Source organism: Centroberyx affinis, unplaced genomic scaffold, assembly GCF_046629955.1.
Source record: "Centroberyx affinis isolate AG114_WGS23_722 - 3 ecotype Tasmania unplaced genomic scaffold, CSIRO-AGI_Caff_v1 ptg002940l_1, whole genome shotgun sequence".
Lineage (NCBI taxonomy): Eukaryota > Metazoa > Chordata > Actinopteri > Beryciformes > Berycidae > Centroberyx > Centroberyx affinis.
This window is the reverse complement of record NW_027281057.1, coordinates 46,293-70,979: the sequence shown is the minus strand read 5'-3', so window position 1 is coordinate 70,979 and position 24,687 is coordinate 46,293. Positions and strand designations below refer to the sequence as shown.

Sequence of the window (24,687 nt, the reverse complement as noted above, 5' to 3'; positions counted from 1 at the left end):
TTTTCTTTGCCACCATCTCTCTCATTATGTGTGTGTATGCAAAGAGAGTGAGTGTGAGGGTGTGATCATTCAAGGGGGGGGTACACCGTAGTCATCGCTCTGGTGTCCAAGTCCCTCTCTCTTTAGTTAATTAAGGGGCTGATTAATGAAGTGTTGGTCTGAAGTGTTGTGTTTGACCAAGGTGTGAGTTCTCCAATTCACACCTTAATCAGAACACACTGTTTACTCTGAGTGCTTACCACTCCTTTGTGTGTGTGTGTGTGTGTGTGTGTGTTGTTGGGGTAGGGGGGGTGGGGGGGCTGCATGCAACAGGACTTTGGTGAACTAGCCAGACAGATGCTGATTAGCGTGAGCTGCTTAAAGAAGCAATGGACATATGGATTGGGCTCATTAAGTTGACTGTACTCTACAATAAAACACCCTTGTAGTAGAATGGGGTACACAATTCTTATGCTGAATTTGCAGTACATAAACATCTTGCCCAATGTCCATTTGGCAAAAAGCCCGTCAGGACCATGTTTCATTTATTTATGCTGGTTCTTGAGCGTTAATGGGTCAGGCTCGAAACTAGCCCAAGGCCACATTGTTTTTTTGCACCCAAGCCCAATTTTTTTGCCAGTAACACATGTTCTCCAGAGATGGCATGGTAAATAAGAATACCTTAACAAGCATGCAGCAACTTTTTTTCTTTGTAAAACTTGACCATAATTGTTAACTGTAACAACACATCATATTGTTGGGAGACTGCTATTAGAGTTAGTCTCCTATTCGTTGTTGTAGTCCACTACTCGTGCTAGGAGCAGATGTGATTATGCACTTGCACCAACTGGACATAATGAAGGAGAAGTTTGTATTTCGCTGGATGGCTTTTAAGGTCAAGAGGACTCTGACCAAGCTGCTGCCTCTTCTCTAACGCCACTCATCACTGTTTACCTGCACATTTGGAAGCCAACCTGCCCAAACCCAGGGGAATTATGAAAACATCGGATCAGGCCCAATCAGGTTTGGGCGTATAGTCAAACTTCCACTCCAACTGCCATCCTTGTCTGTCTAAAAAAAAAAAAGTTTCATAGTCTACAACTGTATTGCTTGGAGCCTGGAATCTAAATTCAAGCTGTGGGTTCAATAGCCTCAGTCCTCCACAGTTCAGGAACAAGTCTATTCTTCTCTTGTGTACATCTGAAGACTTTTTATTTGCTGTGAAGAGTGAAAATCACCATGTTAAAAAAGTGCAGCTGTAGTTTTATGTATTATGTATTGTCCCCAGTTCTCCTTTTCACTAGCTGCAGTTGTATTGCCCAGACCCTAGTTTATATCCGGCTATGAATTTAAGTCCAGTATCTACACGGGTTTACCTTTCATATCCTTTAGTGCTGCAGTTGAGATTTGTTTTCACAGAGTTTTTGTGAGGTAAATTTGCATATTTATGTAGCATATTTTCATTGTGAAAACCATCACTCTCTGACCCATTCTCTTTATCTGAATTCTCTGCCTGTAATGAAAGGAAAAACTGATGTTTTCACAGTCCTATCTTTTCTCTCTTTCTCGCTCGTTCGCTCTCTGGCACGTCTGTACTCTGAATTCTGTATATTTCTGTAGCCCCTCTCTCTCTCTCTCTTTCCCTCTCTGTCTCTCTCCCTCTCGCGCACACATATCTTCTCCTGTGACTCCTTTTTTCAATTCTCCTTGGTTCTCCTTCTACCCTCTCTCTCTCTCTCCTTACCTTTTTTCTTTTTTCCTTCTCTATCTCTCTCTCTCTCTCTCTCTCTCTCTCCCGCTCCCTTGCTCTCTCCCAGTGAAAGGCTGAGAATACCCAAGGGAGCTGATGCAATTAAAATGCTAATCCTGTCTGTCTACAGAGAGAGGGAGAGGGGGGGCTGACAGCATGAGGGATTGCGGCTCACATGGAGAACTCGACTGAAATGGAGAACAGAGGGAGAGAGGGGGGCACTGGGGGAGGTGGGTGGGGGTGCGCCGAAAGGGAGAGGGGGGAGGGGATTGGGGGGTGGAGAGGGGGGGGGTGGGGGGCAGAGTGAAAAAGGGGATGCTAGCGAGGGAAAAGACAGACAAGGATAAAGCATGTGCTGTGAGCTGAGCAATGATATACTGACTGCGTTTAAGTCTTATCTCTCCCTATGTGTGGAAGACATTACAGTTAATGTACAGCACTATACTGTTGGTTAGGTTGTTCACCCTTACCTGCACCACTTCATACATTGTGTATTGTGTCTGCACAGCACACCGTTTCCATACTGGCTGTGCAGAAATGAGAATGATTATGTATGCAGTGGAAGCCCAGCTGGATACCCTGAATATTTCATAGTATGGGTTGCTTGCTCCGTCTCTCAATGCCACACAGCCCAGCTAGGGTGGTAACGTGTGCATAATGGTGTGGTTTCTAAGAGCTGTGGATGCAGTTTGCGGGCCTTTACACTGTCTCCCTACTGGCGTAAAGAAAATTTCCAAATCATTATTTAGAGCATTCCGAGTTTTAGTCCTTCAGTAATTGAAGCAGCCCAGCGGCGTTGTCAAGAACCAGTTGATCAAAAGGAAAACACTGGTTAGATTTTGGAGCGAAACAGCCAGCCAGCCAGCGCTCAGACCTGTAGGTTCATTATTTTTTGTGGCTTGTGGTTGCTTTGTGAGTGGAAGAATTCAGACTCCCTTTACCCTTTTCCATGTCATATGTTCCCTTTTTTGTGCAGCATCTTAACTCATCTTAACAGCCACCATAGCCCCCACTAGGCCACTAGACTGTGCTTGAGTGCAGTTGTGGGTAATCACAGCTTAATTGGAGTAATTAGGGGAATGTAGGGGCGTTAGGCTACAGCTGGGGGCCATAATGAGGAGTGGGGCCAAAAGAGAGGGGGGAGAGGTGAGAAGCCTCAAGAGCCACAGTTGCCCTCTTCACTGCAGGTCAGTTGTACTCCTCTGTGAATTAAACACTGAAAATGGTCTTTTCCTCTTAACGCAAACTACTCTAGCTGCACTGCTGCCTCAGGACGGCCCAGACTAAATGTCTCCACACACACACAATGTCCCAATCCCATCAGAGCACAGGGAAATCATATAGCTAACCATGCAGATTCAACAGGTACAAAACAAATATGTTCTGATACTTGATCAGTGAATAAGCTATAGGTTATCTACCTAAGTAGTAAAGAGGTGTTTTGTGAGTGACTGAAGAGAAAGAGTAGGGAGAGGGATGGGCGAATCGGGGTCATTAGTTCAGTCGGCTGGGTCTGCTGCATTCCTGAGCCCTGAGATGGGGGAGCAGCAGAAAAGGAATGTGCCTTGGAGAGAGAGAAGACCTAAGTAGAGGGAAAGAACCAGGCAAGAAGGAACAAGAAAAAAAATCAACGGCGAGGGGAGGAAAGAAAAACTTGGAACTGGATAGGGGACTCGCTGGAAAAAGAGGGAAAGTTAGAGGCATTGTTACAAGAGAGGCCTTAAATGGTGGAACAGACCCGTTTTATGAAATGGTGATGAAGTTTTCGAAAAGGAAGAAAACTCATCTACTGCGCCACGGCAGTTGTAAACTTTACGCCACATTGTTTTTTCTCTCATTTCTTTCACATCTGTAAGCTTTACAGTACAGCAAACACTTATGAATTCTGTCTTCACCGCGGCTGCCAAGTTGTTTTCAACGTGATCTTGTCTTTTATGGTGAACCTCTGTCACCAGCGTAAAGACTCATAAGATTGTTAATGTTGTGTTAACAAGAGAAGCTCTTAAATGAGCAATTTAAGTGCACCCCCTTACCTTTTGATGATGAGCTTTGACTAACTAGCATAGGCTAATCCTTAAAGAGGACAAGCACCTAATGCCACCCAGTTTCCATTGGGATTAATCTTGTCATCCATATTGTCAGCATCTGTCTCCTTCAAAATCCTTTAAATTGGCTTTTACGTTTGTTGTTTTAGTCCACTGTTCTTGAACTTGAATACAGACCAAAACATATGGTTTGTGTTGAATCCTCTAAAACAATATTTACATCCATAACACATTTTTACTTTTTTAGCCTACATACTTCCAAATGAGTTTACAAACAGTCCAACCACCAACTCCCTCACTTTTATATTGCAAATATACTCCAGATGTACTCATTTAGCTATTAAAGGCTGCCGATGTAACCTTAATAATATTATTTTTCTTCTTTGCCAATAGTCATGTGTCTAGTGCCTCTTTCCACTCATCAGTAAAAATAAAGCTTGGTGTATAAAAGTAATAAAGGCAAAATGCTTGGTGAATACAGATTCCCAGGACGGCTAATACTGGAGGTAGATTTTTCCTCTACTCTTATCTTTAATTTTGATGTAATGGCACTGTGTTAACTATATAGTGTCTCAGGTTTTTATACATCTCAGTATTAACATGTTTATAGCACAAATGAAGCATAAAAGAATGCATCCATGCCACTGACCTATGATGCCAAGATACGTCTCTTACCTTCTGAAGTTGAATGATAGAAAAGGAGAAAGGGGAAATTAAGCCAAACAGAGTTTAAACACTTAAAGGTCTGCAGAAAAGACAGTTTTCTGCACTTGAAACTTTTCGGTAAGAGAGTGGTTTCTTTGCAAGGGAGTGTGTGTATGTGTGAGAGAAAGAGAGAGAGATGAGAGCATGGCTGCAGGCTGACAGAGGTCCTGGTTTAATACAGTGGTGGAGAGCAGCGACTGATAGCTATACTTATGGCCAGTGGGGCTCATAGTGACAGCACATGCACTCCCATTACTGGTCCCATGCCTCATGCCCCCTTCTCTCTGGCAGCCTGCCACCGAGGGGCCACACTGCCCTCTGCTGGCGGCCTGGAGGAGATGCAGGCTCATTAAGAATTCAGCCAGGCTCTCGGAGCAATGACTCAGGGGAGAATCTTGACTGGGTTTTGACAGCGCTGCACTTCTCTTTGAATTTTAGCATTGATAAAGCGTCCTCCCATACACTGCTAGAACCCACAGTATTAGCCTTCTCTTTGACTGAGGGGAAAATGTGTGGTCTGTCATTTTTCAAGGTCTAGCTCGGCGAGGGTTCTTTCAACTTTTTAACCAACAAGTTTTCAACTTAGACCTAGATAGGTTTTCTGGCTAAAACAAACATTATTCTTGGGTGGTTTTAAACATGGAATAGAGCTTTCTCTAGTACAGATAAACACTATACCTTGCCTGCCTGACTTCATTGCTTTCTCTCTTCTCCTCTCCAGTGCTGAGTATCCGAGGTGTGCAGGAGGAGGACCCCCCAGACCCCCAGATCATGCGATTGGACAACATGCTGCTAGCCGAGGGTGTGTCGGGACCAGAGAAGGGCGGGGGATCAGCTGCCGCGGCTGCAGCTGCAGCAGCAGCAGGGGGCTCACCCAATGACGGCAGCATCGAACACTCAGACTACAGAGCCAAGCTCGCCCAGATCCGCCAGATATACCACTCTGAGCTGGAGAAATACGAGCAGGTTGGGGCTGAATGCTGATATCTACAAATATATAAGTGATATAATAAGCCAAATTCAGGTCAGTCAGGGTTAGTCACTTCATTCCTCTGTACCTGGGTGCTATCAAAAGTCTGTGCTGTACTGAGCAATATTAAAAGGAAGTAAAAGTTGTATACTGTGAAACTTAAACCCAAGAGTATGTAGGTTTTGATTCCAACCAAGCACTACCGCAGCTCTGATTAGTTCCTCCTCTCTGGTTGGAGGTGCTTTAATTAGTGAAATCAGCTGCTGTAGTGTTCTGAATGAAAATCTGCACACTCTTGAGTAGGGAGAGACAACCATGTGCCATGAAGGACGGAGAGTCTGCAGGTTTTCATTCCAACTAAACACTACACCAGCTGATTTCACCGATTTGCACACCTTTAACCAGAGAGGAGGAACTGAACAGTGAAATCAGCCAGTGTAGTCTATGGCTGGAATGAAAACCTGCAGACTCTCGGCCCTCCCTGGCACAGGATTGCCTGTCGCTGCTCTTGAGACTTGTTGGTACAGGGTTTAGAACCACTATCGGCTTTGTTTTATGTTTCAGTTGCTAACTTTAACTAGCAAACCAAGAAGCCTAAGATTATTATATTCTCCATGGAGGAGATTAAGGCAGCTGATCATCAGGGGAGCCAGAGAGCTGAAATCACAATCAAATGAACTGATCATTAATTAGGCCCACGTGTCATCGGCTTAAATGCGCCATGGGACTGGACAAGAATCTGTACTTATTTTGTCTTTCCCCAGTGGAGTCAAACTCTTTATCTCTCCTTGCTCCAGGCATGCAGCGAGTTCACCAACCATGTAATGAACCTGCTGAGAGAGCAGTCGCGCACACGGCCCATCTCTCCCAAGGAGATTGAGCGCATGGTGGCCATCATCCACCGCAAGTTCAGCTCCATCCAGATGCAGCTCAAACAGAGCACCTGCGAGGCTGTCATGATCCTGCGCTCTCGCTTCCTTGACGCCAGGTCTGTTTGTGTGTGTGTGTCTGGCTGTCTGTGTGTGTTAGATGCCTGTTTATCATGCTTTTGAGCATGTCGAGGTGACTATGTTAAATATGAGAATGCCAAGCATGTTGGTCATTGTCTCTTATCTCTCTGTGTCAGACGCAAGAGGCGTAATTTCAACAAGCAAGCAACAGAGGTGCTGAACGAGTATTTCTACTCCCACCTGTCTAATCCTTACCCAAGTGAGGAGGCCAAGGAGGAGCTGGCCAAAAAGTGTGGGATCACCGTGTCTCAGGTGAATTGCGCTGCCACTGCTACTACCCTGTTCCCCCTAGATACTCCTCTCTGCAAAAACTGAATAACAGCACACAATCTTGCTGACTGTGTAGTTGAAGCACTATGTGAAATTGTTCTCTGCTAGAATTACAGTGTTTTCTGTAGAATATTTTTGTGGATGTCGGCTAAATTTTAACTGTGAGACCCAGGATCGCTCCTGAGCCCATGTCAGTTCCAGTGCATGTTGCAGTTTAAAAATGGCTCTTATTTGGATATTTATATCATTATACGTGGACATTTGTGCTGTAATTGTTTTTTTGGTGGGGTAAGCGGAGCAATAAGGACGGATGATGAATTTTCCTTTATATTGACTTTTTTCTAGCTGTGGGGGCAATTTTCCAGCTGTGAGGAGCTTCCGCAGCTAAATGTATTTAAGAGAAACACTGCGTTAGAATATCTAACATCCATCTGTCCCTCAGGTCTCTAATTGGTTCGGCAACAAGAGAATACGCTACAAGAAGAACATTGGTAAGTTCCAGGAGGAAGCGAACCTCTACGCAGTTAAAACAGCGGTGGATGCTGCCAATGTGTCGGCGCAGGCTAGCCAGGCTAACTCTCCAGCGACACCCAACTCAGGTACCACATGTTCCATCAGTCTCTCATCTAGACAACCCCCCTTTCATCACCAGGCTTCAGTTCCTCTACACACACTTTAGTTCAAACACTGAAACACACACTTATGACGGGGGGTGGGAATGTCCCAAGGCAACCCCACACTGCACAAGAAATGCGGTCTCACAGCCAGCTGGCACACTTTGTGTTCAAAGCCATGTTAAATTATCCTGTTTTATGTTGCATTAAATGATTGGCAAAAGGAAGTCTGCATTGGCTGACATATGAAAAAGAGCAGGCTATAGTAATAATAATTCAGTATATAAACTGAAACTGAAAGACATATATAATGCCAGCTAATGCTTTCTTTATTGCTATAATTTTAGCTCATCTGCAACTGTAGCAAGCTAGCTCCAGTGTTGGCTTAACTTGGCTGAATCACCTCTAAGAATATTTGTTTCTTTGTCTTGCTCTCACTTTTGCAATACAAAATGCAATGATGTGCTGATTTCATAATTCCATAAGTTTCCCCCCTGCCCGGCAGCACTTTGTTGATCCGTTTCCTTGATTTCTGGCTGCACAGTATGTGTTCCTTAGGTCAGCCACAAGTTTCAGCTCTCAGTTCCTCCACACTGTAGTTCTGGTGCTCAAAATTTCCAACCACATGATACCTTATGTTGGCCTCTAACGGCAGACAGTATTGCTTAATTGGTTGCCCAAGGCCTGTTAAGCTGTTACTCTTAACAAGTAATCAAACTTGCGACTTCAGAAAAACATGAAACAAATTGTCCACTATGTAGGGGTTTTTGTCCTACTTGCCATCTGAGTTAGATAGTTGCCTAGCTAGATCTCCCTTACACTAACAAGACAGGATTTGATTTTATGATGTTGCCCAATCATATTCTCTCAAAACCTCAGACTTATGAGTAAATACTTGCTAAATAATTTTAATGTTAAATAGTTGCAGTTGTTGCCCGGTCCACTTAATCCATGAACATTGACTGCAATGGATGAATTGAAAACAGGGGTTGCCTCAATCAGAACAAAAACAACATCCTCATTACTGACTATGTTTTCGGTTCTGTTAGACCGTTTGGTTAAGACCAGACTGCTGCTGTGGCTCAAAGATGGCTGAATATTGTGCATTGTGGGCATCCTAAGTCTGCTTGTCTGTCAGCCAAGCTTTACGATCAACTTGTGCTGTCTTTTGTGTGTTTTGTCTGTCAGGTTCTTTTCTAACATATTTTCAAAACACTTGAATGTCACTTGAACTGTTCTGATATTCTTGGATATCAGTTGGAAGGACTAGCCTGATGTCTGCTTGAGGCCGATGTATTTGGTCTGAAGCTCTTTTCTGTACATCTCTCTCTCTTGATTTCATTCTCCAATCATCCCCATTGTTTTTTTCTTTTTATTTGCTATCGCGTGAGCCACCTTGTTCACTGTCTGTATGTAGCACATTGTCCAAATTTTACACAATCACTCGCTCAACACACACACACACCCACACACACACACACACACACAGACACAACAATAATATAGTAACCTCAATTTGCTGAGGAAGCAGACAGGAGCAGGTAGGTGATCATTCAGTTGTTTTGATTCAGTCAGTTCCCTGCTTATACTTCCACAAGCTGAAAATCCTCATGTCCTCCACTCCTGTCAGCCCCACCACCCATCCACCTTACCCCCCACCCCCAAGCAGGATTGTAGCCCATGATGACGGAGGAACACCACCAACTGACGTTTGCCTTTCATATTCAGTCCTATCCTTTCTCAAAAGCCGAAAACATAATCCAAATAATAACAGAGGGGCAGCCCTGCCACACAAATTGAACTAATGTGACACTTAAATGAGCATTGAATGTATTTTGAAGCTGCAAAAATGTCTGTTTATAATGTTTGTAAACATTGGCATTAAGTAGACTTCTAGTTTTAGTTACGGTGGTATTTTCTATCTGGGGTACATTTCAAGAATCTGTGTGTGCAACTGATATGCACGTGTCAGTATGCTGAAAAGAAAGAAATCCCAGCTTGGAAAATGAGCTACCACCTTCGCTATCCTTTTGTGTTGGGGACATCTTTTGGCAGTACTAGTTCAGGGCTGTCAGATATACTTTTTTAAATTGGTGTGGTCAGTTTGGCAGCGGACTACTTGGATGTTACAGTTCATTAACACGCTGTTGTAAAGCGGGTTCGTTCTCGGCTGAGACCGGCGACTCTCATGTTGCAGCGGTGACTCGGGTCATGAGGTGGGACTGTACTTTTTGCTAATCAATGCCCGTGACCGACTGTGACCTTTGTCCCCCGGGGCACCCTGGCGTGGCTGATTGGCTGAGTGTATTGCCTGCAGGGTCATCGGGGTCATACAGCTTGTCTCACACAGGCGACACCTACCTTGGCCTGCGTTCGCTCAACGGGGAGGGTCTCAGCATCGCCCCCTCTCTACAGCCGCAGGTAGGCACTGAGGACATTGACAAGTCGACCTCAATGCCGTCCACCCAGCACCCCTGGGCACCCACCCCTAGCCTAGCTCCTTCTGGCCTTAACCTCACCCTGGCATTACCTTTGACCCCACCTCCCTCCCCCAACACACACACACACACAAATACCCTGCGGTTCCTGACCCTTGTCTGCCCAGTACGGTGTGTCCCGCGGAGCCTAAGGCTTCACTCCAACCCTGTCGCTACCTCCTGTGCTTTTTAGTCCTTGGTTTTTCCTTCCCTTCCAACATCTCTCCATTCCATGTCTCCGCATCTCCACCCCCTCACCTGCCCTGACCAGGTAGAAGTTTCCTCAAACTCAGCTGCCCTTGTGGTTGTTGTTCCCCTGTGGAAGTGCACAGTTTCATTGTTCTGGAAGGATCCACATATTTCTGCTGTTGAGCACTATATGGCTTTGTAATTAGCAACAAACAAAACTCAATGAGACTGATTGCAAGAAGAGATAAAGCATAACTTATTTTGAATTGCGTGGCCTTTCGGCTTCAAACGCAGCCTCTCATTCCATGGGAATGAGAGCAGAAGTGGTATGATGGCGAGTCCTGATTCAGATTGGTGAACCATGGTGTTCAGGGGAAGCAGTGACCTGAGAAAGAGAGACTTTAAAGTACTGATGGGGCAAGTACACTAGCAGTGAAACAATCATGAAAAATGCTGATTGGCATTGAGGCATACAGCAGAGGTTTGTGGAAGCCGTCGCTCTTCTGTTCAGCCTGTGTGTGTAGTTTGATAGAAGATGATATGTGGTAGTATTATGTAGTATTCGTGTTAGATTTAGTGTTGACATTTGTGGATCTTTTTTGTCTCTCACAGGTGGATACCCTGCACCGTGCTACACACCTGACGGGCGGCTATGAGGAGCTGTCGGGTAGTGGCCTCTACACCCCTCACCGCCTGGATGTGAGTACCAGCTCTAAGCTCCTCTTCAGTAGTTGATATTATGTCCTCTACTCCAATGTAGACTATACACATTTGCCATTCACTAACGCTTCAGTAAAATTGAAACTCCCTGGAAAATTGGCCAGTAAGCACACTACTCAGTGTTGAAAGTCATGATACAACTTGATACCCTTTTCATATAGAATATTCTGTCCCCTGTCTGTTTGTAGGCTAACAACAGCTGGCAGGACACCACCAACCCCCCCTCGGTCACCTCTCCTCCTGGTCCTCCTGGCAGCGTCCACTCTGACACCTCCAACTGAGACAACGCCTCTCCCGCAGCTTCACCTTCTCCCTGCCATCACTTCCATTCCTTCTGCGGTCCGCTCCGACCACCACCCTCCGTCCCCCATTTCTCACTGTCCCTCGACTAGGCAGCCGCGCAAGGCCGCACACACTTTTCATAAACGCTCACCGTGCTGGACCACAGGACAAGGACAGCTGAACAGTAGCTAGGAGGACTTTACCCTCCACCCCACAACTCTGTTTAAATGCTGGAAGCTCCATAACTCGGAATGGAAGAGGGACGGAGCTGACTGATGTCGAGACAGATAAGAAAAACATCTTCACTACTAAGGACCTTTTGAAAACCACTCACCCAGCTGTGTAGGTGATCATGATGTCTGTACATTATCTGTGTATATGCACGTCTTAACTTCACACAGTACTCACACAGCCTGTCCATGTGCTATTGACCTCTGCACTCGACCCTTTGCTCTGGAAAACTGTGTGTGATTGCCTGTATCTCATGAAGCGTTGGCGCTGGCATTTGACAGCAGTCACTGGCTGTTGCCAAACTCTGTGTTGATACGGATCACTAGGGAGCTCTGCTCACCTTGCTTGTACCAAAGTGCTGCCCCAGTAGTTGTCAACACATCTGTTCCTCCATGAACACCCACTGGCAACTCAACACAAAGACACTGTCGTATCTTCCAATCCTTTATAGCTTGATGTTTCGTTTCGTTGGTGGAGATTTCAAAGTGAATAGTTCAGATATGCACACATGTGCATGCACCCCTCCCCAAACACAAACACACACCTCTCCGCTTTTCAATCCTTTTCATAGTGAGCAGACATATGAGATGTGTCAAGCACAAACTTTGGCATCCTTTTTTCTGGGTGCCTCTGTGGGGATCACTGTTTCAGCCAGTTCTAACTCTGGACCAGGCAGGACGGGACACAATAGGGCTGATGAGAGGAAAGGGTAGACAGAAAAATATTTTGGTTGAGTGGATGTAATTAACAGCCCTTTTTGTTGCTAACCAATAGAGGGTGTCGTAGACGGCTTGTAGACTTTCTTTCTTGCTTTCTGTCAACTAGTTTATTTGATTGTAGCCTATTTTCTAATGCTGTTTCACCAAGAATGCACCAGCCACCAAAAAGTAGCTCAATAAAGCATCTAAATGAAGTTAGGAGAACGGGGTGGAAAGATTCTGGGGCAGTGATGTGTTATTGGGACAAATGTGACATGAATTTAGAAACGTGACCGTCTTCCATGCATGTAGGACTTTTAGGTGTGATATTGTTTTCATTTAACCTTCCAAGTTTTTAGCTTCACTTTTATTAACAAAAAAGAAAGGGTATAATGATTTCAGACAGACCAAAAAGGAATAATGTGTGTGTCTCTGCGTGGGCGCGTGTACAGTGTTCTTTGGATGTCTCAGTCAAACTGGCTGGTGCCCTCATACATTTATAAGCATTATAGAGGCTGGGTACTTCCACCAGCCAATGACGCGCTAGATGGGGTTCAGCTGAGATCTCCTCCCTAACTTGAAACATGTAAGCTCACGGGCCCAAGGCAACACACTACAACCTTCTATTGTACCAAAACCAAAAATACCACGATCAACAATGTAATAATGCTACTCTATGTCTCTCTAAAGTTGGTGCACAGCCACCTTTTCAGTTTGAGGAGAGGAGGGAATTATATTTGTAACTGTGTCTTTCTATGTGTGGTGTTGTCATGCCTCAAGTTTATTTTATTTTGGGGCTTTTGTTGTAGGGCTTCGTGGGAGGGTGGGTGGAGCGAGGACTGTCACATCACACCTGTGATTTGATTGTGTGCAGTTGAGCACCCATTCCATGAGAAGGCATGTTCTCTCCCTTACTCATCCTTTGAATATCTTCTGGTAAACCACAACTATTTTGTTTTTTAGTTCTTTGATTTGGCCAATTGGCAAGGGCTTCTCTCTCTCCTCTGTTACCAAAAAAAAGGCAGCACTGGGTGTAGTAAAACACGTGTATAAGACACACATGTGATGTTTTTGGGGATTTCCATCCTTTGGAACTATTTTATACATCAACTATTATGTGAATAACAAAGCATTTTGATAGTAAGATAAAGCCTTATGAAGATTTAAATGTAAATCAAGACTTTGTTGAACCATATGTTACAGAACAAAACTTGAGCTTGTAAGCCTGTCATGTGTAATATCCCAGATTTAAGTACTTGTTTTACTGTTACTCATCACAATTCATATGGCTATATCTTACAAATAATGTTATCACCACACCAAATTACCGTGCCCCCTTTTTCTACCAGTTGTAATGGATGTCACTGTACAGTTTGTGGAATGTTTCAGTATTTTTTTTTTTCCTTTTATAAACTTTTTTGATGTTTTGTTTGGTTGAGATGCCAGGTTTATTTGGCCTTTATTGTGTCGCAGGGTTCGCGATTACTCTGTTTCTATCAATTTTGAATATTATTTGGGTCTTTTGTTACATAACTGGGTGGCAATGTAGGGTTTACTGGTATAAAGTCATTTGGTGCTGTGGAAAGACTATTTTATCAATTGAGGCTTTCAAATGAACTTGTATTTCGCTACATTGATCCGTGGACTTTATCTTAACTCAGATTTAGCCCCCCCCCCCCCACCTTTCCCACACTCCCTCAGTTATACAGTCACTTCCGTAAGTTTTCACCCTCCCTTTTCACCTATTTTTTTGTGCTTCAAAATGCATTTATTCATAGGTTTCGAGTGAGACCTACTAAAAAGTATCCCATGAACACATGAAAGTAAATTTGAGATTCCGTTGATAGAGGAAAAACTGTTTTAAAAAAAAAAGGTAAATAGTCACAAGGACTATTAAAGTCTTCAACTAAATCACCCACCACAACTAGGTGTAAAGATGCAGATGGAGCTTGCTCTCTGCAAGGTTAATCCTAGTAAACTTTACTATGGATTCCTATGAGGAAATTTGCCGGGAGAAACCCTCTGAAAATATGCAATCTATACATTTGCATATAAGCGTGGGAGGGCAGTGATGTTTTTTTTTTTTAAGAGTTTTTGGCCACAAATTAAAAATGACAACTTAATTGAATATAATATTCTGTCCCAACTTCTTCTGGCACCCTTTAAGAGGGAGGCCATGTACAAAAAAGGGCTGCAGTTACTTTACTGTTCATCCGATATGCTTCAGTGTACCTTCAAATTAAAGTGGGCGGTCTGCACTTTAAGCTCATAGTCGTGCCATTTCACATCCAAAGTAATGAGTACAGAGCCAAAACGTCAAAGTCCAAATACTTACGAAGCTCGATGTACACTTTTTTTTTGGTCCCCTGTAATTTTTGCAGCAGCAGTGCAATTCTAAAATACAGGATGTTTTCGCAGAACTTAATTTTGTATTCTAAAGGTTGATCATATTTCAATCTGGTTTGAATTCTGCGGGTGATTAATGACTTCCACAGCACCAAATGAGTTCTTAAACCTTTTTGATTTCTTTGTTTTATTATTAGTATATTTGTATCTCCCCTCTTCTTCACTTTCCCTTGTATTTACCCCTCTCTCTACCTCTGTCTTTCCATTTCTCTTGTATATAATCCCCACTGTTTTCAGACTTGTGAGTCTGTATGAACTCCTTTTATACCTCAACTTTAGAATTGTTCTAGAAAGAGTAAAACAAAAGGAAGAATATGACAAATTGTAGTGTTCTTATTAGAAAACTAATAAAATGATTTAGTGTGATTTTTTCAGTATTTGTTTTCAGATTTTAGGAGTGTTTCATTTTATAATTTGTCACAAATGCTCTTGTGATAGTCAAATGTAATAAAAGGAGAGATTGCACCATCTGATGATTAATATCTGAATCTTGAATGAAACTCGATACAGAACACTGTGTCACCCATTGTCTTGAGGAACACATTATCCTGAAGTGACAGCACTTGACCAACATAAATATTTTTTTATTTTTTATTTTTTTAATAGATGCATCTTTATATTTTCAATTCAATTCACAAATGCAAACATGGCAGAGAGGTAGTTTGACACAAGTTGGCTGATGTCCTGCTGAAAAAAAAACACAAACAGTGAAGAATCATCCATGAAGGCAAACAAGCTGCGGCAACACAACCATTGCTGTGGATGTCCTGCTTTGATGGCAGTAAAAGCCAGACTTTATTATTGGCCTAGAGCCATCATACCACTGGCATTGTCCAACTGTCTGCCTTATCGTTTGCGTGCTGTGGCATACACATGGCCTTGTCTTCTGACTTCTGGACACAGCCAATGTTTTCCTGTAGACATAAAGCATAATGTATTGAGAATAACAGGACTGGAGAGCAGAGAAAAACGGTTTTGAATCCAAATGACAATTCTGAAAATCCCATCTTGACACAATATGACTCTTGAATCCAATATTTCATTATTTGACACTTTTGTTTTTCATCTAACCATTTCCAAAAAGCCAGTATCAGTATGGAGTGTGAATGTGGCGATGCGTTCATGCTGGGCGACCAAATCCAGGAGTAACGAGACGGAAGGAGGGGAATCAAGAGCGAGGAATGTCCTGGTTCCTGCTGGCGCCTGGTACCAGAGAACATTATCTTTTACTGCCAATCTGCTGCCTTTGAGACGGAATCAGCATGTGCATGAACGTAATGAATGGAGACCTGGGTGGCTCTCTCTCAACTGACGGGAAGAGTGCGAAAGCAAATACCCTCGGGCAACGCAAGAGAAACGAGGCACGCTGAAGAAAACAAGCGGGATTTAGGCCGTTTTATCTTCCCCAGTTCATCTAGATTGTAGGCTATCGAACAAGGAAGCTCTGTTTCGCTATGCTGAGATGGTGTTAAGTTGACATTTTTGCAGGTTGTAACATGAGTTGCAGCAAACAACTCCATCCATCCACCCCCCCACCCCCCCACCTGTACTTAACCCCCTGATGTAACTGCGGTACCTCTGGCTGTGGTGAGTCAAACTGGACAGGAGAGGTCTCCCTCGGCCCACCCGCACGCCTCCTGCACAGGCAGCACAGGATCCACTTGAACGTCCTCCGCATCTCCGTGTCCCGCAGGGAGTAGATGATGGGGTTGACCAGGGAGTTGCACTCGGCTATCACCAGGCAGAACTTCTCGTAGGCGTGGGCGTGGCTGTCTTTGCCCAGCACCCCGTCCAGCAGGAGAGTCATGAGGCCGGGAGTCCAGCAGATCACAAAGGCCCCTGTGGAGAGGAGAGGAGAGGAGAAGAGAGTTATTAATGAGGGCGGGGAAGGAACGACATCGACAAACTCAACAAATGGAACAGTGGAACAATGATTAACATTCGTATCTTGATTGCTTAATGTCGCAATGTGTCATTAGCGTTGGTTTGGAACATGCCCCTAAAAGATGAGTAAACTGTGAGCAATCACAGAAAGTTGTGATGAGGAACAGGTTTTATATTCGAGTGTGACGCTCTGGGGAATTACACAACCTCAGAAGCCTTTGGAAATAGCGTGTCGTACCCAGATGAGGTTTGACAAACAAACACGGTTGGAGTTGAAAAACTGGTTTATGGGCAGGAAGCGGGAGGCGGTCGGCCACCAGTAAGATAGACTCTGAGCAGCCAGACCACTTCCTGACTACAGCACCTCACAGAGAGGCTATACACTGAATACACAAAATATTAGACACTTACTCTTTACACTTTTGATGAAGTACACTGATGAGGCATTATCCCTTATTTATTTCCCTCATTAAATCTATACCAATCACAAAAGAGGAGACGTAGATAAAGAGACGCAGACGAGTTAGAGAAGGATCTTTAAGCTTTGAGACAACTGAGATGTGGATTGTGCGTGAGGACGTTTTCCTAATATTTTGTATATTCAGTGTAGATATGTGTTGTTGTCATGGAGAGTCACTGCTGGTCTCTAGTACCCAATGAATTTTGTGGTAGATTTCAAAACAAAAAAACACTCTCGAACTTGACCCTTGTTGTCACACAATGCCTTCAAGCCCCCCCAGCCACTTCTCACCCAGCACCATGGAGATGGTTTTCATCAGGTTGACAACAGTCTGGTTGTGCCTCATCTCCGAGGAGTGCTGGGACGCATAGCGGCTCTGGCGCCTCACGTAGACAAAGATGCGAGCGTACACGGCCACCATGATGAAGAAGGTGAGCAGGTTGAGGACCGCCCAGAAGATGAGGAAGCGGCGGCTGTAGAGCGGGGCGATGGTGGAGCAGTCCTTCAGGTCGCACTCGCAGTTCCAGAACATGGAGGGCAGCAGGCCCATGGCGATGCCCACGGCCCAGATGCAGACGATCAGCAGCACCACGCGCCGCTTGGTCATCGTGCTGTGCAGCTGCATGGTGACGATGGTCTGGTGGCGCTCCACGGCCACGGCCAGCAGGTTGGCCACGGAGGCCGTCAGGCTGATGTCGATCAAAGCCCCGCGAATGAACCACTGCTTCTTGGTGAGCCTGCCGGTCCAGGGGCCCGTGTTCAGCATCAGGTTGGCGTAGGCGATGCCTGCAAACAGGTCCGCCGCAGCCATGTTGGCCAGGAGGTAGTAGATGGGGAAGTGGAAGCGCCGGTTCATGAAGATGGCTACCATCACCAGCAGGTTGGCCAGGACCACTATGAGGCACACCGTCAAGCCCAGGCCGATCACCAGAAAGTCCCGGGACGTCCACACTTCACTGATGTTCTTACCCACCAGCTGGTAGAAGAAAGTCACGTTGTGGCTGTAGTCGCAGGCGGTCCAGTCACTGGTTTCCATGGCCATAACTAGGGACAGAAAACGGGAAGTGAGAGAGGGGTCAGACAAGTCTACAGACAGGCTACAGTCAGTATAGTAGTTGGTGCACAGCTGTGTGTGTGTGCAAATCAATACATTTCTTAACCTAGGTCCATACTCCAATAAATGCCAATAGAAAGTAGGTCAAAACAAGAACAAAAAAATCTACATTAGTACACAACTTTTACCCAGAAGTGCAGATATCCTCAAATCAGTTCAGATTAGGTCTGTGTGTATTTAAGACATCCACGATGATGTAGTAGGAAGGTAAACTATAAGAACTCTATTGGTTATCACTATATTAGGCAGACACCAATACAAACAGAAAGATATTTACTCGGGTTATATTTCTCGGGTTATATTTTACTTTCTTTAAGACAGGTCAACGATTCGACGAATAAACATCGTTTCCCCCATACTCCCATAATTCTTGGGTAAGACAACAAGATAAGAGACACAGGCCCATCAGATTGTTATTCTTGTTGTAACGTGTTTCAAAACCGTAAATGAAACAAACAGGTCAACTCGAAAGCAATTGTACTCACGGGATATGTCTTATTATCCAATAAAACAGTAACTCAGTTTGTCGTTCAAAGGTTGTACGTTAGACTTTATACAGAAGATGCGGTAAAACGCTTTAAACTTACCGCCGATTTAAGAGTATCCTCCATCCAGCCTGATCCGAAATAAAGCTCGACGTGTCACCATTTTATAAATGAAAAAGCCTCGGAGTTTACTGTTACTGCTTCACCTGCATGCGCCACATTTTGAGCTCGTCCCTCTTCTCCTTTGATCGACGCTCAGAAGTCAGAATCATTTTCACTCCGCTCAGCTGGCTTTGAGAGACAGGTAGCGATGCTGCCTTCACGTGCAGGCAGAAATGTCGTATATACGAACGAACGACCCAAAAAGTGACGGAGATTTCTGCTACCTGAGTTGTCGATGCAATGTCAGTAATTGATGGTTAAAGTGGTGTATTTTATTATCGTATGTTGTTGTTTGGCATTCTACGGAAATAATTAGTATTGTTGTACTACTTAAACACTTTGTGTAACCGTTAGTTGTCAAGCATTTTTGTTTCTGATAACTTAACTAAAACATCCACCAAATGCATAATGTGCCGCTGCAGCTCAAAGTAGCTCTGTGCTGCTTCTAAAATAAAACAGTCACCAAAAACCACTTTGCTTCAGCGTCCATTTCGTCATTAGCTCCGGCTAAAAGCACTTGAATGTGAGACAGGTTGTATTTACGGCTTGTGCTGTTCGAAGTGGGAGTTTACGAGGAGCACTTGAAGGCAGCAGTACATAGAAACTAGAGGAAGGCAAACTTAAATGTTAATGTTAAAATTCACGTTTTCTGTCTCTTCTAACTGAAGCAGTCATTATCTGGCCTGTATTACGTTATGACAATAAATACAGTATCTTTGTTTTGTCGTCTGTCACATATGTTTTTGTCATTTGTGAAAAACAAAAGCATCACCATTAAAATCCACTTGTCTTAAACCACTAAAATGCCAACTAGCTAACTCAGGCTAACGAATGCTGGTTGCTGCTGATTTCCCCTCATGTCGTTTTCACAGCATATATTCCCAGCTATATACGCCTATGAAAGATACCATATATATATACACACACACACACACACACACACACACACACATATGTGTGTGTGTCTGTGTGTGTATGTGTATGTATATGTATATGTGTATATATGTAAATTGTGTCTTAGATGTTTATTCATTTTTTTCCTGCATTAGTGTGTCAGTAGACTGCTCTTTATAGTACATTTTTTTTATATTTAGAAACTTTTCATTTAATTATTTTTTAAAGCATCTTCGCTTTACTTTTATTCTTTTACATGTGCCTAAGACTTTTGCACAGTACTGTACATATATAAAAATATATATATACACATACATACACATATACATATACATATACATATACTGTATATACAAAGAAAGACTCAGTTGCAAACTATATGCCTGACAACCAGGAACGATGTCTACTACATTGACAAAGGCCATTTAACCCATATAGCTGAGGCACAACTGTTCCCAAAGGCCAGTATCCTGTTTCAGCCAGAACAAGCCACTACTGTTTCACTTCATATTTGATTCCACTGAGTACTTTTGCTAATACTTGTGTCCTTCTGTACACCCCAATATGTAATTATCCTGTTTTTTCTTTTCTTCTCTTTTTCCTTTTCTTTTTTCTTTTTCAAAAGTGGCAGCCAGAGGAACTGCCTCCTTGGAGCAGGTTGGGGTTCAGTGTTTTGATGATATGGATGGATCATCAGTCTCATCAGGACAGTCTGTCTAACCACCAGGCCGGCCTCCCTCCCACCTGCCGCCATGCAAAATACATCTACAGTGCTGTAAGAGGAACTTGTCTTGAACCACAGTGTATTCTCTCTCTCTCGCTCCATGTACATACTCAGTTTACATGTGCCAAAAGTCATGTGATAAAACGCTTTTATAAAACTTCAACCCAGTCAGCCTCCAGGTGTGGATAGTAGAGAAGATCCACACAAACAGATGTTGGTAAAAGCAGAACAGAAGACAAATAATAATAAGCTTTATTTATATAGCAAAAAATGCAGCAGTAGCTACTAAAAGAGAAAAAGCAAAATAACAACAATAAGATGGAACAATAAAAAGGCAAAAATAGAATAAAGCAACATGAAAGGGGCGAGAGCAGCATAAAAACAACAAAAAAAGAGTAAGCAAGGATCCTAAACAGACTTAGAAACAGGAGAACAAAATGGTGACATAAAAGCAGAACAGATTATAAAAAGGCTTTCTTAAACAAGTGGGTTTTGAGAAGCGACTTAAAAGATGATACTGAGTTTGCAAGTCAAACATTTCCATGCACTGGTTACAGTGTGTATGTGTGCGTACACAAGGGCATGGGAAATGTGAAGAGTTTGTTTGTGTCTTTGTGTTGGAAGAAACACTGAAGTCATTCAGTGATGAAGCAGTCTGTTTAGTTCAAGGTCCTGGTAAAAAAAAAAAAAAAAAAAAAAAAATTTGATGGCCAGAGCACAAGAGCCTATTGTTTTTGTGTTGTTTTTACCCCTTCAACATAAATCTGAAACCAAACATGACACATAGCCGTAATAGACTGGGATACAGCCATGTTGTCTACACCAGCACCATTACATAAACAACATGGCTGCCATTAACCAACAAACTTGTAAGAGTCAATATGTCACTTTTTCAAGAAATTTGGTCCAAATGAAACCATTCCAGCAACTATTTGTACAAAGCCATTTTTAAATCAACACACAGGTTGCAACAAAGGGTAAAATACTAATACTAATGGATCAAATTCAGTGTTTTGTACACTGAATGTATCAAATTATTAGGAACATCCTCCTGACATTGAGCTGCAGTTCATCATCACAGTCACATCTCAGTTGTCTCAAAGCTTAAAAATCCTTCACCAACTTGTCTGCTTCTCTTTATCTATATCTCCTCCTTTGTGATTGGTGTAGATTTAATGAGGGGAATCCATGAGGGATAATGCCTCATCAGTGTACTTCATCAAAAGAGTAAAGAGTAAGTGTCCCTAATATGCTGTGTATTCAGTGTGTCTGCAGCCTCTCTGTGAGGTGCTGTAGTCAGGAAGTGGTCTGGCTGAGTCTATCTCACGTGGCCGACTGCCTCCCACTTCCTGCCCATAAATCAGTTTGTTTGTCAAACCAAATCTAAAATTTAATAATGGAAATCTGATCCAAATCTAATCTTTAATAAAGAAAATCAATAAGAGATAATGGCTTTTAGTTGGATTCACCACATCAGTGTACTTCATGAAAAGAGTGAGCATCCCGAGTGATTTGTACATTCAGAGTGTGTGTGTGTGAGTCTGGTTGACCAAGTGTCACAATGTAACAATGTGGCACATAGCTGAGATACAGTGACAGATGTGGTACATTGAGATGCAAGTATAAACCTGCACAACTAAATAAATAAATAAAAAATGTCCATTAACAGAACTTTCAACGTTGGTTATAACTCCACGACAGTTTGTCCGATACTATTATGACTCGATGTGATCTGTCCACCATCAAGGTGTGCTTTCGATGTTGGAAATTCATATTATTAATTTTCAAAAATGAATAGGGAGCACCACAAATGCCCAAAATGTATACTTTGGAATCCTTCAGACTGAATGATATGAAATGTGTTGCGTATGCTGAGTTAGTCCAAAAAATGATAGTCAAAAGGTTTTGTGATCAGTCCATTTGGGCATGGCCTGCTGGTTTATAACTTAAATTGTCAATGTCAAACTTGGTCTACATGATCTGTTTACAACATTCTCACACAACTTCACATCAAATGTGAGTGTCAGCACCTGTTGAACATTCTCATACAGCTCTTGACCAATGACTGCATTAGATCTTCAGCAGACTTAAAACCTGGAATATTTGCAATCATCAATCCTGTCCTTCAGAGAAGAGACATGACTGATGCTGCCAGGAGAGTCTGAGGAACTGAAATGGAGGACAGAGGGGGGATTTGGTAGAAAAACATTTAAATTAAAAAACAAGTGTGGTTAATGAGCAGGAGTGTCATGAAGGAGTTAGGCAAGGAAAAACATGAGAGGTTTCCTCAAAGAAGACAAGAGAGACAGGGTCAGGAGCTGATGGGTTTCTTAATTTTCCATCAGTCTGTTCACTGGCATGTTAACATCTTTCTAATTTGCTGTTTTGTCAGTGAGTTGTTGTCCATCTACCTGCAATTTGACCCTTCCTTTACAGGCACAGAGCAGAGCTAAACACAGCTGGGATGTTATTTTGCCTCGACTCAGTCATGAGCCGCTCTGTTGACAGCAGGATGAATCGAGTGCCGCTACTAATAAAAAGACACACAGCATTTACTTTATTTTTTTATTTTCTATAAAAGAGATGAGTTTATTCAATGATCATAACAGATTGAATCATAGACCTCGATAGACCACTCACATACCAAACGATAAATCGAGGAAAATGTCTGAACACAAACCCCAAAACAGAACAAATGTAACACAAAATAAAATACCTGAATAAAGCAAACTCTGGGCTGAGCTGCGGGTCAGCACATTCTCTGTAGAACTCATGGCACATTATGTCCAACAGTTATTGTGAAAAGGAAAAAAAAAGAATAAAAGGCTTAAAGGAATGAAGTTTTTTTTTTTTCTCTTTACCCTTTCAAAACCAGTCTAATAATAAAAATTATATATATTCTTATATGGTGGACTTCATAGAAATGAAAAAAGGTGACTTAAGCAGAGAAACAAGTTCTCCTGAAGCACTGTGTATTCTCCTCACCGGTCTAATGCTTATCTACAATGGGGAACGTGCCTCCCTGCACCACAAACTTAAAAAAAAAAAGAAAGAAAAAAAAAATACAGTCACACAGCCATCCAAATATACACACTCACAAACCTAGACTTACACTCAAACGCTAATGTGGCAACGCTGAAACGTATCTACCTAAAAATTTACTGATTGAACAAAATGAGAAAGTAGTTGTCAGGTGTGTACACTCATCGTAGAAGTCCAGCTAAAACTAAATTTAAAACCTGAATATTCATAACGGGTAAAATATAAAACGCTGACTTTCCTTTTTTTTTTTTCTCTTTTTCTTTTAAACACAAACTCTTCCAAAAAAAGAAAAAAAAAAAAGAAAAAAAAAGGAAAAAAGAAGAAATCTCCCTCCCCATTCAAATATTACACCACCCAGTCCTTCCTATATCCCCCCCGCCCCCCCCCCCTCCCCAAGTGTAATATAAGCCAACTAGAATCGCAATACAATACAGGCACTGGAGAAAAAAAACACCATAAGACCACCATACCAGAGACAAGTCGAGAGGACGAGATTCATTCAGATTTCGACCAATCCGCGCGGTGCGACCCAAACGTCTCCGATAACAGAATTAGAACTCACATCCACTATTATCGAACAAGAACAAAGATATAAATCAAAACTGTTTTTTTTTTTCAACGTTTTCAGAGCTTTTGTAATCGTTTATTGTGTTTGTGTACTGTCAGCAGAGCGCCCTCGGTGGATCAGGAGACTCGATGTAAAGACTAATCGGGAGCTCTTCTCTGATCCCTTCAACGAATGTGGAACTATTTTTTTTTTTTTGACGCACGTGATTCCTGTAATAGCTACAGTAAGGTGTTCAGTGTCTGTATCTTATTTCCCTTGAATCCCTTGAACACTCTTTGCATATTGCCATTTGATCAAAACCCCGTTAGGCGCGAGATCGGAGCGCGGCAAAACTGTGGCCGACCGAGGGGAACGACGACAAGGAGCTACTCCTCTTACAGATCGGTTCAGTAGTGTGACTGTGCATCTGCTGTGAAAGAGGCCGATGATATAAACATTTAAAAACATTTCCCGCCTCTGGGTGTAATACACATAATGGTGTTACAGTTGTAGTGAAATCATATTCTAACTAAAGCTCAGAAACAGCTGGACTTTTTTTTCCCTTCTCTGCTGGCAAGATCCTGCTCTTGTTTTTCAAATGGAGGAAAAAAAAAAAAAAAAAAAGACAAGGCATTATTATGAAAACTTCAAATGATTCTGTCTTTGATAAATACTTGCTGGAATTATGATAATGCATATATTAGGGAGTTTTCACTAGCTACCTACATGTTTTAGGACAAGGAATTTAGCATAAAAGGTAATGGGTTGTTTGGCATAGACATAGGTGGCGGAGTGTATTGGTGTGAAGGTTTAAAAACCTAAAGAGAGGAAGAAGAAGAAGAAGAAGAAGAAGAAAAAAAAGAAAGATCCAAAATAAACAGTTATTGTAGTATAAGAAAATACTTCTTTACAGTAGATACTAGATGATGAAAAAAGGTCTGCGCTGCTCCTACTCCTGGCTGTAACTGTTGTTATTGGTTTGTTCGTGTGTCCAGGCCACAGAACATATTATGGTCTGTATAGGAAAGA

General features: G+C 42.8%; 2 protein-coding genes across 6 annotated transcripts in view; one reads left to right on the top strand and one right to left on the bottom strand.

Moving 5' to 3' along the window:
- The window catches only part of pbx4 (pre-B-cell leukemia transcription factor 4), a 28,310-nt gene extending 13,549 nt beyond the window's left edge, over positions 1-14,761 (top strand). For 2 of the 5 annotated variants that reach the window (XM_071536783.1, XM_071536782.1), the window contains 7 exons: positions 5,201-5,445; positions 6,247-6,437; positions 6,576-6,711; positions 7,172-7,328; positions 9,661-9,764; positions 10,622-10,708; positions 10,918-14,761. In XM_071536783.1, coding sequence (XP_071392884.1) covers positions 5,201-5,445; positions 6,247-6,437; positions 6,576-6,711; positions 7,172-7,328; positions 9,661-9,764; positions 10,622-10,708; positions 10,918-11,010 — 1,013 coding nt within the window. In that variant the 3' untranslated portion in view covers positions 11,011-14,761. Of the gene's footprint in view, positions 1-5,200; positions 5,446-6,246; positions 6,438-6,575; positions 6,712-7,171; positions 7,329-8,881; positions 8,885-9,660; positions 9,765-10,621; positions 10,709-10,917 lie in introns of all 5 variants that reach the window. The other 3 variants (XM_071536786.1, XM_071536785.1, XM_071536784.1) reach the window with 2 other exon arrangements.
- Positions 14,762-14,948: 187 nt separating this feature from the next.
- LOC139658649 (lysophosphatidic acid receptor 1-A-like) lies at positions 14,949-18,567 on the bottom strand. Its single transcript, XM_071536794.1, has 4 exons — positions 18,392-18,567; positions 16,982-17,734; positions 15,923-16,185; positions 14,949-15,260 (listed from the first exon to the last, which is right to left on the bottom strand). The coding sequence occupies exons 2-4, from the start codon at positions 17,730-17,732 to the stop codon at positions 15,162-15,164; spliced, it is 1,113 nt and encodes a 370-aa protein (XP_071392895.1). The 5' UTR covers positions 17,733-17,734; positions 18,392-18,567; the 3' UTR covers positions 14,949-15,161.
- Positions 18,568-24,687: the final 6,120 nt, after the last annotated feature.

Bases quoted from the DNA above. Each gene is read 5' to 3' on its own strand.
- LOC139658649 (XM_071536794.1), bottom strand. From the start codon at position 17,732: ATGGCCATGGAAACCAGTGACTGGACCGCCTGCGACTACAGCCACAAC. The intron at 16,186-16,981 runs GTGAGAAGTGGC...TCCTCTCCACAG, and splicing joins AACCATCTCCATGGTGCTGG to GGGCCTTTGTGATCTGCTGG. The intron at 15,261-15,922 runs GTACCGCAGTTA...TTATGTCTACAG, and splicing joins TTGACTCACCACAGCCAGAG to GAAAACATTGGCTGTGTCCA.